The sequence below is a fragment of the Cydia fagiglandana genome, chromosome 8, assembly GCF_963556715.1.
Source record: "Cydia fagiglandana chromosome 8, ilCydFagi1.1, whole genome shotgun sequence".
Taxonomy (NCBI): Eukaryota; Metazoa; Arthropoda; class Insecta; order Lepidoptera; family Tortricidae; genus Cydia; species Cydia fagiglandana.
In genome coordinates, this window is record NC_085939.1 from 2,810,821 (window position 1) to 2,827,267 (window position 16,447).

General features: G+C 38.8%; 1 protein-coding gene across 10 annotated transcripts in view; it reads right to left on the minus strand.

Annotated features, from left to right (window-relative positions):
* The window catches only part of LOC134666421 (uncharacterized), a 41,698-nt gene that overhangs the window by 3,954 nt on the left and 21,297 nt on the right, over nt 1-16,447 (minus strand). For 8 of the 10 annotated variants that reach the window (XM_063523568.1, XM_063523565.1, XM_063523563.1 and 5 more), the window contains 11 exons: nt 16,326-16,436; nt 11,992-12,140; nt 10,876-10,967; nt 10,057-10,135; nt 8,615-8,691; nt 8,223-8,301; nt 7,298-7,391; nt 5,063-5,136; nt 4,759-4,876; nt 3,431-3,546; nt 2,872-2,969 (listed from right to left, as the gene is read on the minus strand). In XM_063523568.1, the coding sequence (XP_063379638.1) occupies nt 2,872-2,969; nt 3,431-3,546; nt 4,759-4,876; nt 5,063-5,136; nt 7,298-7,391; nt 8,223-8,301; nt 8,615-8,691; nt 10,057-10,135; nt 10,876-10,967; nt 11,992-12,140; nt 16,326-16,436 (1,087 nt within the window). The remainder of the gene's footprint in view (nt 1-2,871; nt 2,970-3,430; nt 3,547-4,758; nt 4,877-5,062; nt 5,137-7,297; nt 7,392-8,222; nt 8,302-8,614; nt 8,692-10,056; nt 10,136-10,875; nt 10,968-11,991; nt 12,141-16,325; nt 16,437-16,447) is intronic. The other 2 variants (XM_063523562.1, XM_063523569.1) reach the window with 2 other exon arrangements.

Below are 16,447 nucleotides of genomic sequence, written 5' to 3' on the forward strand. Positions count from 1 at the left end.
AAAATTTCTGTCGGATGTACCGTTTTTGAACTTCAAGCAAAAAAACTGAAAAAGAGCAAAATTTTTTCCACAACTCCTGGAATGGAGCAAACTCAGATTACATTAATTTAGAAACAAATGAAGGAATTAAAAAAAAAATTTGATTGATCTAAATGTCGTAAAATTGTACTGAATCTATCAGCGTAAGTAGAGAGAATATGTCTGTACTGGCACAGCTGCTAAAACGCCGCGTTTGTAACGCTGAATTGTATGGTTGCGCAAAAAAATATTTTTAGCAATAACACGTGGTGAGAAACAGGTTATCGGATGGGCGGCATTATCGTCATGAAAGAATTGCGGGCCAGCTCGTTAACGGCGCTGTTGACGCCCCAGTTTATGCCCCCCGTTAATGACCACCATACGTGCGGCGTCAACGGCGCCGTTAACGAGTTGGCCCGCAATTCTTTCATGACGATAATGCCGCCCATCCGATAACCTGTTTCTCACCACGTGTTATTGCTTAAAATATTTTTTTGCGCAACCATAGAATTCAGCGTTACAAACGCGGCGTTTTAGCAGCTGTGCCAGTACAGACATATTATCTCTACTAGCGTACCCTTTCAGTTTGCAAAATACTATAGTAGAAGCTTCTTTAACACATTCACTGCCCCCAACGCACATGTGCGTTCACCTTCATACAAGTTTGTTCCTAGGCCACGCCCCCTGGCAGTGAATGCGTTAAACGCGCTTTGAGATTAATACCGGTTGTAAGTACATCACTATATAGGAAATTCAAAGAACATGCAACACACGAATTGAAATTTTAGTATTAGGACATTAAAACAAGGTTTAGGGTACCTATTAGTTATTATTAGAAGTGGTAATATGTGACGTTTTCAGGCAACTGGTATCGCATTGTCAATAGGTACGGGTGATTTCTTATTGAAACCCATAGTCTAATAAAACATGGTCTTCTCTTCCCAGAGTGACACAAGCCTATAGTCCGTGTTTTTTAGCATTAGAAAGAACTTTTTTTTTTTATTATTATGAATGGGCTTACTCATGGCCACAGACTAGCCGAGGCGTAGACGTGGCCTACGATGGAGCGAGCTCGCCCAGAAGGTGCCTGTTCACTCTTGATTTGAAGGTTGCCGGGTTATAAGAACACGGAAATATAGACGCCGGCAAGGAAGCGTGCCAGAAGTAAGCGTGTGGTTCCAAATCCAGCACTTTTAGCGATAATAATTTGAAGTAAATTATATGTATTGACCGTGTTACATTAGATAATTCAATAATTATTAACAATTAAAGAGCCTGATAATAACTGCACGCTTGCTTCTGTGGAGTTCTTTCTAATGCTAAAAAAAACGAACTATACGTCACAATAACATTGCCACTTTGTATAGCGCTATTGCATACTATTATACAGCGCTGTCGCATGATGACGTTAGGCTTGTGTCGGTCACGTGGTCGGAAGAGAGTACCAGGCGGAGTATATTATTATACCATGTTGAAACCATATGGCAGTAACGCCTTATTAACAACAGACAATAGGATAACTTGCTTGAAAATATCATATGTCCTCGTAAGGCCCAACGTGCATTACTAGAGTCAGACCAAGAAAAGTCTGCAGCGGATTTGATAGCCTACGCAGTGCAAGTATTATTTTAAACGTCAATTTTCTATGAAATTATGACGTATAAATAACACTGGCATTGCGAGGGCTATCGAAATAGCTGCAGACTTTTCGTGGCTTAACTCTATGTACACTTTGTTATAAAATAAGTAATTTGAACCTTAAAAGCTAAATAAAGTAGCATTTTTATTGTTTCATAGTTTTGTAAATAAACGAAAGTCACCCTAATCTACTATGCAACAAGGTTTAAATTAAAATTAGGGAAACTTTGTATGATGGGCCTTACGAGGATAAACCTACAGAAGTTAAGAAGAAAAAAACTGCAAACGAGCTGCTTCAGCTACAGTTACTTTATTAAGAAAATTACACTACAAACTTAAAAACTCAAAGTTATTTTATTTCACAATGGAACACAAATCTCACCAATGTCGATGGAAATATATCTACTAAAACATTATTTTTAACTATAACTAAGACTTAAATATAACTTGTTTATGTATCAAATCTAGTATCTGAAAAGAGAAAAATAATTATCATATTTATCATAAACTTACATACATATGTATATGTAAAGTAAAAATAAACATATTATATTATTTAAGAAATAAAACACATTTAGACTTAGCCGCCACCATAAAATCGAATTTACGCTCTGGATGTAACTTGGTACGAACATTAAGGTAACAAAAGGACTGGTATTAATTTTCACTGTTAGAAATTGTAATATAAAGAAAATAGAGGTTCTACAAGAAGTACGCTAAGCACGTAGAATTTCGCACATTGATCCGCTTGTTTCTATTTTTATCGCACGCGCGTAATTATATTGCTGTCTCGCTCATGATGCCAGCGGCAAAGATACTGTGCGAGCAAGTATATTTTCTACTCCCTGTTTTTTTTTTGTTTTAAAAAGAGGGTAACTTGGATTGTATGACGACGGCCAAGTGCTCGTATCTCTTAAGGGGCCCACTGATTAATAGTCCGCCGGACGGTATTGGCCTGTCAGTTAAGGGCCCCCCCACATCTGGCATCTTTCGAGCGTCGGCGTCTACAATTCTATGGCCGCTGCTCGACGCAACGTCGACGCAACTGCGCAGCGAGGTCATTTTCCATGGCGCTGACCAGACGCCGACACTCGAAAGACGCTAGATGTGGGGGGGGGGCCTAAAACAAAATTTTGACAGTTTCGAACAACTGACAGACCGATACCGTCCGGCGGACTGTTAATCAGTGGGCCCATTTAAACAATGTGCACGTACCTTCTGAAGTTATCCCAGTAGTTGTTGGCGCGGTTGCCGGGAGCCACCTGGTTGTTGAGCGTGTGGGACGCGGTCTCTGCGCGCCAGCGCTCTTCAAGCTGTGTAATATTAATATAGACTTAGCAAGTTACGATACTAAAAGTTTTCTTTGAGATTAGGTTTACTGAGCCATTTTGGCGAGATGGTTTTCTGCTGTGTAACCTATTTCGGTGTATACGATAGATACCCACGGAGTCGCTGAAGGATCGTATTCGAAATGAAGTCATCCGTTAGAGAACTAAAGTCGTCGACATAGCCCATCGGTTTAGCAAGCTTAAGTGGCAGTGGGCCGGTCATATTAGCCGTAAAACCGATAACCGTTGGGGTAGACGAATTCTCGAGTGGAGATCGCGCATCGGCAAACGTAGCTTAGGACGCCCTCAGACTAGATGGAGCGATGACGCTCGCAAGGCAGCTGGCAAGAGCTGGAAGAGTTGCCGCAAATCATGCTCAATGGCGTGCAATAGGGGAGGCCTATGTCCAGCAGTGGACGAGAGCTGATGATGAAGAGTATAGTTACAAGAGAGAGGTGTTCCCTGAGCGCGTGCAGCTCGCGCTGCTGCTGCAGCAGCTGCTGCCAGCACCACGCGCCCCACAGCCCGCAGCCGCAGCCGCAGCCCGGCACCATGCCGCCTCCTGCGTACACAAACATTAGGGCTCAGCTTCGTCTGGTCGATAGTGCAGTACAGAAGTAATAATAGTACATTATTGCAGAGGCCGGGAAAGGGCAATTCGTGGATGAGTTTCGATTTTGTCGGACGACGCGAAGCGGAGTCCGACAAAGAAGACGAATCCACGAATTGCTATTCCTGCCGAGGCATATATAGTGCTTTTCTCCAAACATGCGAGGAAATAAGCTAAAATAATTATTATTTAAGCATCAAGCATCACTCAAATGAAACCTTCACATCCAAAATGTCAAAAACAATTTCCCTCTTTAATTAATTTTTAAAAGTTAAAGGCACAAACTTATTCTGCCATTCAGTACCATTCAATATTCGTTCATTCAATATAATTGCGCAATATAGTTTATCAAACCAACTTTTCAGTCAGTAAGAACCAGGAAAACTACACCCATCCTTTTCTTTTGGGTGCTAGTACTAGTGTAAGACAAAGATAGTATGATTCTCTTTGTCTATGTTTGAAATGAGAAAGTCCTTTGACAAACTATGTAAGCTTTATGAACACGGATGAGATTTAAAAAAAATATAAAAATAATCTTTGATTTTATTAAGCAGTATTCGCACGATCATACACGTGAAATGATAGCTGATCGGGTCGTGTAGAAGCGGCTCGCGGCAATAATAATTGGCTGTTTGCGTTTTTTATTATTAAAAAGTAAAAAACACTACAGTAATAAGTTATTACTGTAGTGTTTTTTTACTTCCCGTCCGCTAGAACAGGACAGCGATAGTTTGATGTTTTTTAGTTAGAGTTTGACATTAACGAAGAACTTCCCGTACTATTTTTGCTACAGTAAGGTGAACATTTCCGAGCATATTGGAGAAAATTTAATTAATTCGTACTATTTCCCCTCTGCGGTCTGTTTACAGGTGGTCACCGCGAAACGCGAGAATCGAAATTTCGTGATCTGCCTCTCTATCGATCGAATAGGCATGAGTAATAGAGAAACAAACTTTCGATTTTCATGTTTCGCGATAGGCCCAGAGATTGTGCTAATGACGCCCTCTCGCAGAGTTTCCCTATTAATTATGAAGTTTTAATATTTAGTAAAAAAAATGTAATGCTTTTTTGCCAGCCATATATTTTGTTCTGAAAACTAGAATAAAGATATGATATAAAGTGAATAAAGATATTGATACTGATTAGCAATAATTTTTGGCTCACCATAAGGCATCATCATGTTGAAGGGCATGGAGGGCGGGTAGGTCATCTGCGGCGTGCCCATCAGCCGCTCCATGGTCTGCGAGTGGCTGTTCTGGGTGAACTGGTTTGTGCGCATATCCTGGAACAAGGGAATAAGCATATCCCGTTGACACAGTGGACCGACACATTTGATGTTTGCGTAAATGCTGTCCGCACAAAAACACAGTAGGGTTGTCAGACTTTTACACTCCAACACAAATAAGACTAGCTAATAACAACAGCTCTGCATGGTGCCCAGTTATTTAAAGCTTTGTGTTTTGTTTACCTGGTTAGTTTTATTCGTATTATTCCAATACGGTGGCGGCATGTGAGGGTACGGCATGTTGATCGGGTTGTCAACTGAAAGCAAATATGTAATATTATTTTTACTGGAAAGTAAGTGGTAAGGGCGGATGTGGTCTAGGATGAAGCACGCTTACCTAAGGGTGGTATTCCACCTATCCAATGTGTATTGCGTCTCACATTTTGCTTAATTATTAGAGAGTTAGACGAAATGAAATTGGACAGGTGGAATACTACCCTAGATGTCCACTCATTCTAAGTTTGAAAAAATCCAACTTTTGTTAAAAATAAAATTATAGTAGTTGCCTTATAAAACACTGTATGGAATTTGTTTTTCGCTCTTTTACCTCTTATAATAATCGTCCGAACAGGCATAGACAACATACATAATTAACATAATTATGTATAAATATTTTCCATAATACCAGGGAGAAAAACATATGATTCGGTCAAATTGTGTTTTTTGAAAAACTAATTATAGCCCAGCATTCAATGAATGTAGTATGATACCTTTGGGTATGGTGCTTTACGCACACTAGTGTCCAATCCCCTCCCCCTGACGCAACCCCCCCTTTTAGCATGAAATATGTCCCGGTTGACAGTTTTTTTTATTTTTTGGGGAAAGTATACAATATAGGAAAAAACTGTCAATGAAAGAAATAATCCTTATTAAATTCTTAACAAAAAAAAAGGTTAAGAATATTTTTTTTTTTGATATGACGCACCATATTCATGTTATGGCTAGATGAACATCGACAAAATTTAACCGTTGAAAAACTTGTTAAAGATCAATATAACATAGTACGTGATAGTACTAAAAGAAATCATACAGGAGAATAACCTTGTAAGCTTATTCTCCGTATAAGATTTATTTCAGTACTATCACGTACTAACTTATATTGAACTTCAACAAGTTAATACATGAATATGGTGAATCTTACCAAAAAGTTGTATATAACCTTTTTTGTTTAAAATTTATTAAGGATTATTCTTACCTTGACACTTTTTTCCTAACTCTAATACTTTTCTCAAGAATAAAAAAAAAACCGTCAACCGGGACATATTTCATGCTAAAAGGGGGGTTGCGTCAGGAGGGCGAGGGTACTACATTCATTGAATGCTGGCTATAATTTGTTTGTCGTTCCCATACATTAGAACATAATTTAACCGAATCAATAGTCCATGTTTGTATTGAGAAGCGGTCGTCCATTTTTCTCTTAACCCTTTACTAGCGGAAGCAGTTATAAAGTTGACCCAAAAATTTTTTATTAAGCTATGAGCTTCATCACATATGTTCCTTGAGTAATTCTAAGCATTTCAAGCCTGGGAGCCAATAAGAAATGTGTGTCTACTCGGATTTGTAATGGATTCAAACTTTCAACCCCTTTTTAACCCTGTTAGGGGATGAATTTTACAAAACGCTGAAATTACTTTTCCTGTCTTTTAATAATATCCCCAAATACAAAGATTCAAGTCCCGCGTTCGAAAATTTTTTTGATATCCATACAAACTTACAACTCCTTTTTCACCACCTTAGGGGATGAATTTTCAAAAACGCTGAAATTAGTTTTCTTGTATTTTAATAATATATCGTTTTACGAAGTTTCAAATTCCTAGCTTAAAATAAAACTTGAACCCCATACAAACTTTCATCCCCTTTTTAACCCCCTTAGGGGTTGAATTTCTCAAAATCGCTTCTTATCTCTTGTACACTTTATAAATGTAATCTAGTGTGCAAATTTCAACTTTCTATCTTTTGTAGTTTCGGCTCCGCGTAGCAAAAATCTCCAACCAAATTTTTCACCTTTTTACGTTTTTCTTGTAAAATTACTATGAAATTGAAAAAACAAATATCAGCAATGAATTCTACGTCTTTGGTTTATACGAAAATGATACCAAACTTGCCCTAGTACCCACCAGGATCAGAGTAGATTTTTTTTAAAGATGACGGATGGCGGCCGTCTTTGTACCCCACCCTCCCCCCCGCTTCAGGCTAGAAATGCTTAGAATTACTCAAATATCAGATGTGATGAAGCTCATAGCTTAATAAAAAATTTTTGGGTCATGTATGGCAGCGTTACATAACTGACTCCAGTATACCAAGCTAAGGGATATGGCACTTCGAACATGTGTTCTATTTTCGATGAGTAAGACTGAAATACCAGCCTGATAAATATTTAATATTTATTGATATAATACAAATCACATCGATGCTTACCATTTTGAGAAATAGGCGGGACCAAGTTGATGTTCGAGGGCTCCGCTCTGGGCTCGTGCCTCAATGAATGGCTCGAGTTGTTCGACTGCGGAACCTGGACACAATTAAATAATGCTTACATATAAAGGAATAGTGGAAACTCACCGTATCGGGCGATATTTCAACTCGCGACTCCGGGATACTAGCCCGTCGCTATACAAAATGAGCTACCAAAATTAGCCAAAATAATATAGTTATGGCATGTATAGAAATGTTGGGCACCCTCCCGAGGGCACTAAACTTTGATAGGTATTTTTAATTTTTAGTTATAGTTATTTTAATTGTAGTTAGTTTTAGTTTTATATTCCTATTTATGTCTTTTAGTATTTTATGTAATTTAATATTTTGTCAGTGCAATAAACTTGATAGTCATTAGATATAAACTGATTTTGATATTACAAGTTTAAACATAATAAAATATGTGTTTGAAGAACTGATTCTGTAAAGATCGGTTTTCCTAGGATAGCGGTGCCATCATAATTATAGCGGCCGTCTTAATACTAAATAATACGGCTAAATATGGATGTCGTAATAGTATTTATATGGAGACGGCCGCTATATGACGGCACCGCTATCCTAGGAAACCAGAGCATTACCTCCCGGCCCGCTAAAGCGCTATGTTCGTTTGTCTTTGTCATAGCGTCACTTTTCATTACTGCCTACTACTAAAAAGTCCCAAGTGCCGCATCAAAACAGTAGGAATCTTGTTCTTCCCCATCAAAGCTTGGCGGGCAACAATAACCCGACTAACTTACGTAGGTTTTTTTGGTATGCTTCTATGTAGCAATTTTAAATGGTCTTTTTATTATTTCCTCATCGAGTGTTCTGGGCGCCTGCAGAAAGTATATGGTTAAGTATACGCATATAAAAAAATGGTGTCACTTACATTGTTATCTTCAGACAGACGATCTTGGGTTTGCCTGCGGCGAGCTCGACTCCTCTGGTTCGATTTGGTCCGCGATGCGCTGTTATAAATATTCCAAATCGTAAAGTTAAATGCTAGGAATAGCTCAGGTATTTAACTATTTATTATCAAACATAATAACGTCGTCGGCACTACTTTGAAAAAAAAAAACTCGTATCTTGTTCTATCAATCAAATGTTGAAACTATGTATGGGATGCATACAGACTTACTGCGTTTCAACCTTGAGTAGCTGTGTCAGAGGAGCTAACGGAAAATTGTAGATATAATTATTGAATTTTTCCAAGTTTGAATCAAGTGTAAATGGCACGGGCTTGTGTGTGTGTGTGCGTGTGTGTGTGTGTGTGTGTGTTACCTGTCGCTGTCGCTGCAGCAGGCGCTGGCGCGGCGCGACGGCAGCGTGGCGGTGCTGAGGCCGCCCTGAGGACACACCTACACATATCAATAATATATCCATACATATATACATCTAGTTAGCAAATGTCTCATCATATCGACGTGATCCCGAAGTTAGAGATGCATGGATACATCTAAGGACCCAATATGTCCTTTCTGGGATTCAAACCTATAGCACAGGGATGGCTAGCTGGAGTTTGCTGCGCACAAATCTTGAGCATATAATATTTAAATGGGTGTGTATTTTGTCTCACATTTTGCATAATGATAGAGTAAGACGCAATGACACTCGATCAAGATATTGCATGGACAGTTGGAAAACCACCCTGAGAAAGACAGGATTTTAAGCGAGTTTCATGTAGTGTCCGACCGGTTTCGGTTTCGGCCAGTTTCGGCCAAAAAATCATGTTTCGGCTGCAGTTTCGGTTTCAGCCCAAAAACGGCCGAACCTTTCGGCCGGGCCGAAACTTACGAAATGGTACTTCGGAATAAGACTAAAAGTTGGGGAATAAGTAGGACAACAATATTAATACCTACATATTATACTGATTCATGTATAGGTACAGAAATTAACTGGTTTATTTATTATAAAACACAATTCCACTAATGAGGGCGCCACTGGACGGTCGACGCAGTCTTAAGAGGCTGTCAATACCTATAACGCACACACTTTCTAATTGTTTCGGAGTGAATGAGTGATTTTACCTCAATTTACTATTGGTTTGTGTTCCACATGTCCTCTACTTCAGCTTAGCAGCTGCGCCATGCTCGGCCTCCGGTCTCGCTTTTTAATACAATTGACATTGGTTGGAGTCTGTGCTCAACTACTTATCCTGAAGCCTGAAGCACGGCTTTGACTTCGCATGAAAGTTCGCCTCACTGGGGCACTTCGGACTTTTAGGCCCAGGTGAAGATTGGTACCCGGCCTTGCGATATTGTCAACAAAAAATTTCGCGCTCGCGTTTTTGGTTGACCCTGTATCTACATGTTAACTTGACTGGTGAATGAATAGAGTTAGACCAAGAAAATTCTGCAATGATTTTGATAGCATACGCAGTGCAACTAGTGCAAATGTTATTTATACGTCATAATTTCATAGAAGTTTTAACGTTTAAAATAACACTTGCACTGCGTGTGTTTTCAAAATCTTTGCAGAATTATCTTGGTCTTAAAAAACTGCTGGAAAAGGTCTCAAGGATATTGGGTGTTGACAGCCCCATAATATGAGTATAAAAGGGGTTTTATGACATTTTTTCAACGATTTTAACAAGTCTACAAAAGTTTCGGTTTCGGTTTCGGTTGCGGCCGAAACTAGAGCCAAAGCCGAACATTCGGTTTCGGTTTCGGCAAAAAAACATGTTTCGGTCGGACACTAGTTTCATGATATGATCAAATACATACCCTGAAGTTGTCGGTGTCTCTGGAGTTTTGAGAGTCCAAAAGTATCTGCTCCGACCGCGAATCAGGTTCTTCTTGCTCACTGAAACAGCATAATTCATTAATATTTCTATTGAAAATAGAAAAAGGAAAGTTCAGTCATTATGAAATTTATGAATGAAATGGGAATTACCGTGTTATTTTTTTTGTTGACCAAAACAAAACTATTATTTCCCTGTAACCCAAAGCCATTGGGCGGTTAAAAGTATTTTTTAGCATGAAACTAAACATGTAAAAGTTCCAAATTAAAACGATACGATTAAAATTTAAGTATATGTAGTATGAATTTTCTCAAATGATTTTTACGCCTAAATCTGTTAAACAAAAGCCATTGTTTCTTTATTTGAGCGAGCGGTCAGCTCCTGTTTGGAGCGCGTGGCAAAGCAACAATGCCGTTTAAAAAGCTGCTGTATCGTATTGGTTTTAAGGTTCAAATCCATGTGAGCGCTCACCTGCATTGAGGTGGTCGATCGTCCTACATTACCAAAACATGTTAGATGTACATAGACTTGAACCTTAAAACCACCACGATACGGTTGCTTTTTAAAGGACATTGTTGCTTTGCCACGTGGCTAATGCGGAAGCTAACCGCTCGGACAAAATAAACAATAACTTTTGTTTAACAGATTAGGGTCTTAGTCTTATTTTATTATTTTATTTATATTTTATACTATACCCATTAGGGCGTTATCAGCCTGGGTGGATGCACGCATGTGGGTGCCATTATTGTAGGTAAAATCGCGCCATCTAGCGGAGGTCCTTAGAAGATTAAACAAATCTTACCTATTGTAGGACTGGTTGATACCAGTAATGATGGAGCCGGTACACGAGTCCGCCATCATTTTTTGAGCTTCTGCATTTCCGAATAGTACTTTCTGAAAAAAATATGGTTTTAGACGGATAGCTCATGTATTAACTCCAGCCAGGGGACTATCTATTAGAAGAAAATGGCCCATTATGTTTACCTATCAACTTGACTTCAAACCCGGGTTTCATGAGTGACCCAGGGGAACGAAACCATGGCAACGAGCGGCAAGAAATAAAACAGGGCAAGTGCGAGTCGGACTCGCACATGAAGGGTTCCGTACCATAATGCAAAAAAAAGCAAAAAAAAACGGTCACCCATCCAAGTACTGACCCCGCCCGACGTTTCTTAACTTCGATCAAAAATCACGTTTGTTGTATGGGAGCCCCACTTAAATCTTTATTTTATTCTGTTTTTAGTATTTGTTGTTATAGCGGCAACAGAAATACATCATCTGTGAAAATTTCAACTGTCTAGCTATCACGGTTCGTGAGATACAGCCTGGTGACAGACGGACGGACGGACGGACAGACGGACGGACGGACAGCAGAGTCCTAGTAATAGGGTCCCGTTTTACCCTTTGGGTACGGAACCCTAAAAAACGTTTCGTCGGTCTATTTTAGTTCAATACGATGGTTTTAAGATATTAATGTGTGTCTACTTTAAACTCTCGCGTTTTGTACACGTTATTAATTACACGTTTCAGCTGAGTTGCACCAGCTGTGGTCACGGAAACAATTATGGAGTCTTTCCGTGACCACAGCTGGTGCAACTCAGCTGAAACCTCGGAATTTAAGGTAAAAACAATGAAATTATATAGCGGTAGACCCGTTTGTGGAATTAAAAACAACGGGTTGCACTCCTGGAGTGCCGGCAGAAGTGAAAACTCAATGACTGTTAACAGTTTTTCGATCAGGTCACGTGTCCGTCCTACGAAGCGTCTTACGTCTTCCGCTGTCGCGAGTTTAAAACTTTTTTCCCATCACGAAATTTTACGTCTTACGGACTTTAACATTTTTTCCCCATCACAAAAAATGCACAGCGCCGCTAAAGAAGTTTTCACTTAAAAAATGCGTAAAGTGTGTGTAGTGTACCTCCTTGTTGAGCAGCTTGTCGAGCTCGCGCTGCTTGTCGGCGAGCAGCGCGCGCAGCTGCAGCTGGCGGCGCTCGGCGGGGCCGGCCGCGTGCCACGCGCTGCTGGTGGACGCCTGCTCGTTCACCTTCTTCTGCTTGCGGCTCGGCTCTACAACAAATTATACATATTTTCACCACACCAGCTCGGAAAGCCTTACTTTGCACTTCAAAAACGGATAGCAAAGTTGCATTTTATTCACATGTAATCAAATGCAAAATTTGAGTTGTTTTGTTGTTTGCTGGTAGAATTGACTTTTAAATGTTGGATGATAAATATTTAATAACATTCATTTGGATTTGATTTGGTTTGATTTTGTTCAATATTTTACATTTAATATTTGCTTCGGGTTGGTGTGGTGAAAAATTTTGTGTTTCACTCGGGGGCAAATTTTGTTTAACCCTCGTGCTTTGAAACCCTCGCAACGTTCAAGATTCAATTTTTCGAACCACTCGCTACGATCGTGGTTAAATTTTGGAATCTTTTGCTTGCTCGGGTATCAATATTAGCACGAGCGGTTAAACAACAACTTTGCCCCCTTGTAAAACAAATAACTATTTCAGCCTACGTCTCACTGCTGGGCACAGGCCTCCTCTCATGCGCGACAGGTCTTGGGATATAGTCCTCACGCTAACCCGATGCGGATTGGGAACTTCACATACACCTTTGAATTTATTGGAAGATGTATGCAGGTTTCCTCACGATGTTTTCCTTCACCGAAAAGCTAGTGGTAAATGGGGCATTTCACGCCAAGCGGGCAGCGAAAAAAGTGTCAGGTCATAGAATTTGCTGAAATTTGGAATAATTATACTACTCGATATTCTAAAAATACGCATTTTTTTATTTTTTTTTATTTGGCACCGTTTCCGGTTTGGAAGCATTTAAAAAATGGACGAAAATTGAGGAGAGCATTTTACAAAAGCAGATGCAGCTATTATTTAATAAACTGAAAAATAAGTTTAATATTGGTTTGTATACAATTTTAATTGCTTTATCTTGCAGTTATAACAATTTTGATATTTTTTAAATTTTCCATACAAAAAACCGGAAATGAAAATTTCAAGTCAAATTTATATAAAGTTCGGTATTTTTGAAAATTTTTATTTTTGCCTTAAAATGTAGCTTATAGTCCATCAAAAATACACGGAAAGTTTGAGAGTGGGATCTGCATTAGTTTCGGAGATACATGAACTAAAGTGCAAACGTGCCGGTCTGAGCGTCGTACTGGCCACTACTGACGATTCCTTAGTTACCCAGTCAAATAAAGGTTTTGACCCTGGACAAATAATAAGCTGGAAACTCGTATAACAACACCTTCGTTTCGGCGGTCTTTAAATTACGATAAAAGTCATAGAAAACCTCGTGTTCGCGCCGGAGTTTATTCAAGGTCAAAGGTCACAAAAATTGCTTTATCGCGAATATCAAGGTTTCTATAGCTCCAATGATGTTTACATATAAAGGAAGATTGTAGAGCATATAATTTGTGACAAGTCATGTTTCGGATTTTTTTTCCGATCCTCAACCGTTTTGTAGGAATTGTCGGATAATTCGGATATAGACGGCGCAAAACGCTTAGCGGTCAGCCATACGCTCCGTAATGCAAGTTCACCGTGAATTCCGGTTAATAATAACTTCTATGAAGTTATTTATTTCATAAGATGCTATTTACGGATCATACGCTGATTTTAGAACATAAAAAAATAAATAAAAAAAAACATACAACCGAATTGATAACCTCCTCCTTTGGGATTAGGAAGTCGGTTAAAAAGTTGTCTCTTCTGTAGACAATAGTTAACAGCTTTTGTGCATTTATGCAATCATTTTATGAAATAGGCTACTATGTAAAACCCCTTCATTAGGATTAATTAGAAAATTAGGGTTTGTTGCCTCTAGTGTCCACAGAAAAGAGGTAAAGTTGAAGTACAAATAATACAAGTAAACATTTCCACAATATTTTATTTAACTGGCGATGGAAATATGTATCTTTTCGATCTGTCTTCAACATTTGCAAACGTTGACTATTTGTTGGTTTTACATTGAGTTAAAATTTGGCATATTTATGAAAAACCAATGACAATGCAATATTTTTAATGACATTACTACATAGGTTAAAACAAAGTCATTTCCCGTTGTTTGTCCCTGTGTATTTTAAATAAACAGAGTGATTCAAGAGGACGGTTTATGTATAATTTTATTAACCCGTGCGAAGCGGGTCGTTTTTAATGTATAAATAAGAATATATAATGACATCAGCCCATCATCATGGCCATAAAATATATTCGCAGAATTGAGCAGATAACTGAAAAACAAGTACAGTCCACGATAAAAGCTTCATCAAAATTAAATCAAATCACACAAGCTGTTAACTATTGTCCACAGGAGAGACAACTTTTGTTCTAAAATCAGCGTATGATCCGTAAATAGCATCTTATGAAATAAATAACTTTATAGAAGTTATTATTAACCGGAATTCACGGTGAACTTGCATTACGGAGCGTATGGCTGACCGCTACGCGTTTTGCGCCGTCTATATCCGAATTATCCAACAATTCCTACAAAACGGTTGAGGATCGGGAAAAATGCCCAGCCGGCGTATTATGGATGGTTTTATCCATCTTTATCCACGTGATAAAACAACCGTCACTTATTAACACCGTGGATTAGAAAGTGACGGACACCGTTTTATCACGCTGTCACGTAGACAAGAATGACCATCATATCCGTACTGAACATGATTTGTCTCAAATTGTATGCTCTACAATCTTCATTTATATGTAAACATCGTTGGAGGTATAGAAACCTTGATATTTGTGATAAAGCAATTTTTGTGACCTTTGACCTTGAATAAACTCCGGCGCGAACACGAGGTTTTCTATGACTTTTATCGTAATTTAAAGACTGCCGAAACGAAGGTGTGGTCATACGAGTTTCCAGCTTATTATTTGTCATTCCAGGGACAAAACCTTTATTTGACTGGGTAACTAAGGAATCGCCAGTACGACGCTCAGACCGGCACGTTCGCACTTTAGTTCATGTATCTCCGAAACTAATGCAGATCCCACTCTCAAACTTTCCATGTATTTTTGATGGACTATAAGCTACATTTTGAGGCAAAAATAAAAATTTTCAAAAATACCGAACTTTATATAAATTTGACTTGAAATTTTCATTTCCGGTTTTTTGTATGAAAAAATTAAAAAATATCAAAATTGTTATAACTGCAAGATAAAGCAATTAAAATTGTATACAAACCAATATTAAACTTATTTTTCAGTTTATTAAATAATAGCTGCATCAGCTTTTGTAAAATGCTCTCCTCAATTTTCGTCCATTTTTTAAATGCTTCCAAACCGGAAACGGTGCCAAATAAAAAAAAAATAAAAAAATGCGTATTTTTAGAATATCGAGTAGTATAATTATTCCAAATTTCAGCAAATTCTATGACCTGACACTTTTTTCGCTGCCCGCTTGGCGTGAAATGCCCCAAATATCAAATGATATTAGTACGAGCCAGAATTTGAACCCTCGACAAACAATTACAAGAAATACCTCAGAAAAATTAATAGACTGTTTGAAAAAAAGAAATGAATTGGACAAAACATGTTATGTTCCCAATCTTTTTCAGTCAGACTATTCGAAATAGATAGGTAACATGGTGAGGAGGATTGCCTCATGGCGCCCCTCTATGCTGTATACGGCACACTTTAATATATTAAACAATTCGGTACTACTTTGAAAAAATCTCGTGTCTCACACTGCTGCTCAAAGTTGAAATGAAAGGCAGAAAAGTAACTCCGTATACATCCCATACATAGATACCACATTTTTCTTTTGATTGGACAGAAGTATTTTTCAAGTGACGTATTGTTCCTTTAATGCAGTGCGTTTAGCTACCGAATGCCTCACGAGCCAGTTAAAAAAAAAAACCGGGCAAGTGCGAGTCGGCCTCGCGCACGAAGGGTTCCGTACCATAATGCGAAAAAAGGGAAAAAAAACGGTCACCCATCCAAGTACTGACCCCGCCCGACGTTGCTTAACTTCGGTCAAAAATCACGTTTGTTGTATGGGAGCCCCCACTTAAATCTTTGTTTTATTCTGTTTTTAGTATTTGTTGTTATAGCGGCAACAGAAATACATCATCTGAGAAAATTTCAACTGTCTAGCTATCACGGTTCGTGAGATACAGCCTACGGACAGCAGAGTCTTAGTAATAGGGTCCAGTTTTACCCTTTGGGTACGGAACCCTAAAAATAATCGTAAAGGTAACTAACTCTGACGGTAAAGTTATAAACTCACCCTTATTGGACAGCATGTCTTTGATGCGAGCTCTCTCGCCGACAATCTTCTCCGTCTCCATGCGAAGTTCTTGAGCTAGCTCTTGCAAAGACGCAATATTCGACTCGTGGCCTGTAAAGATT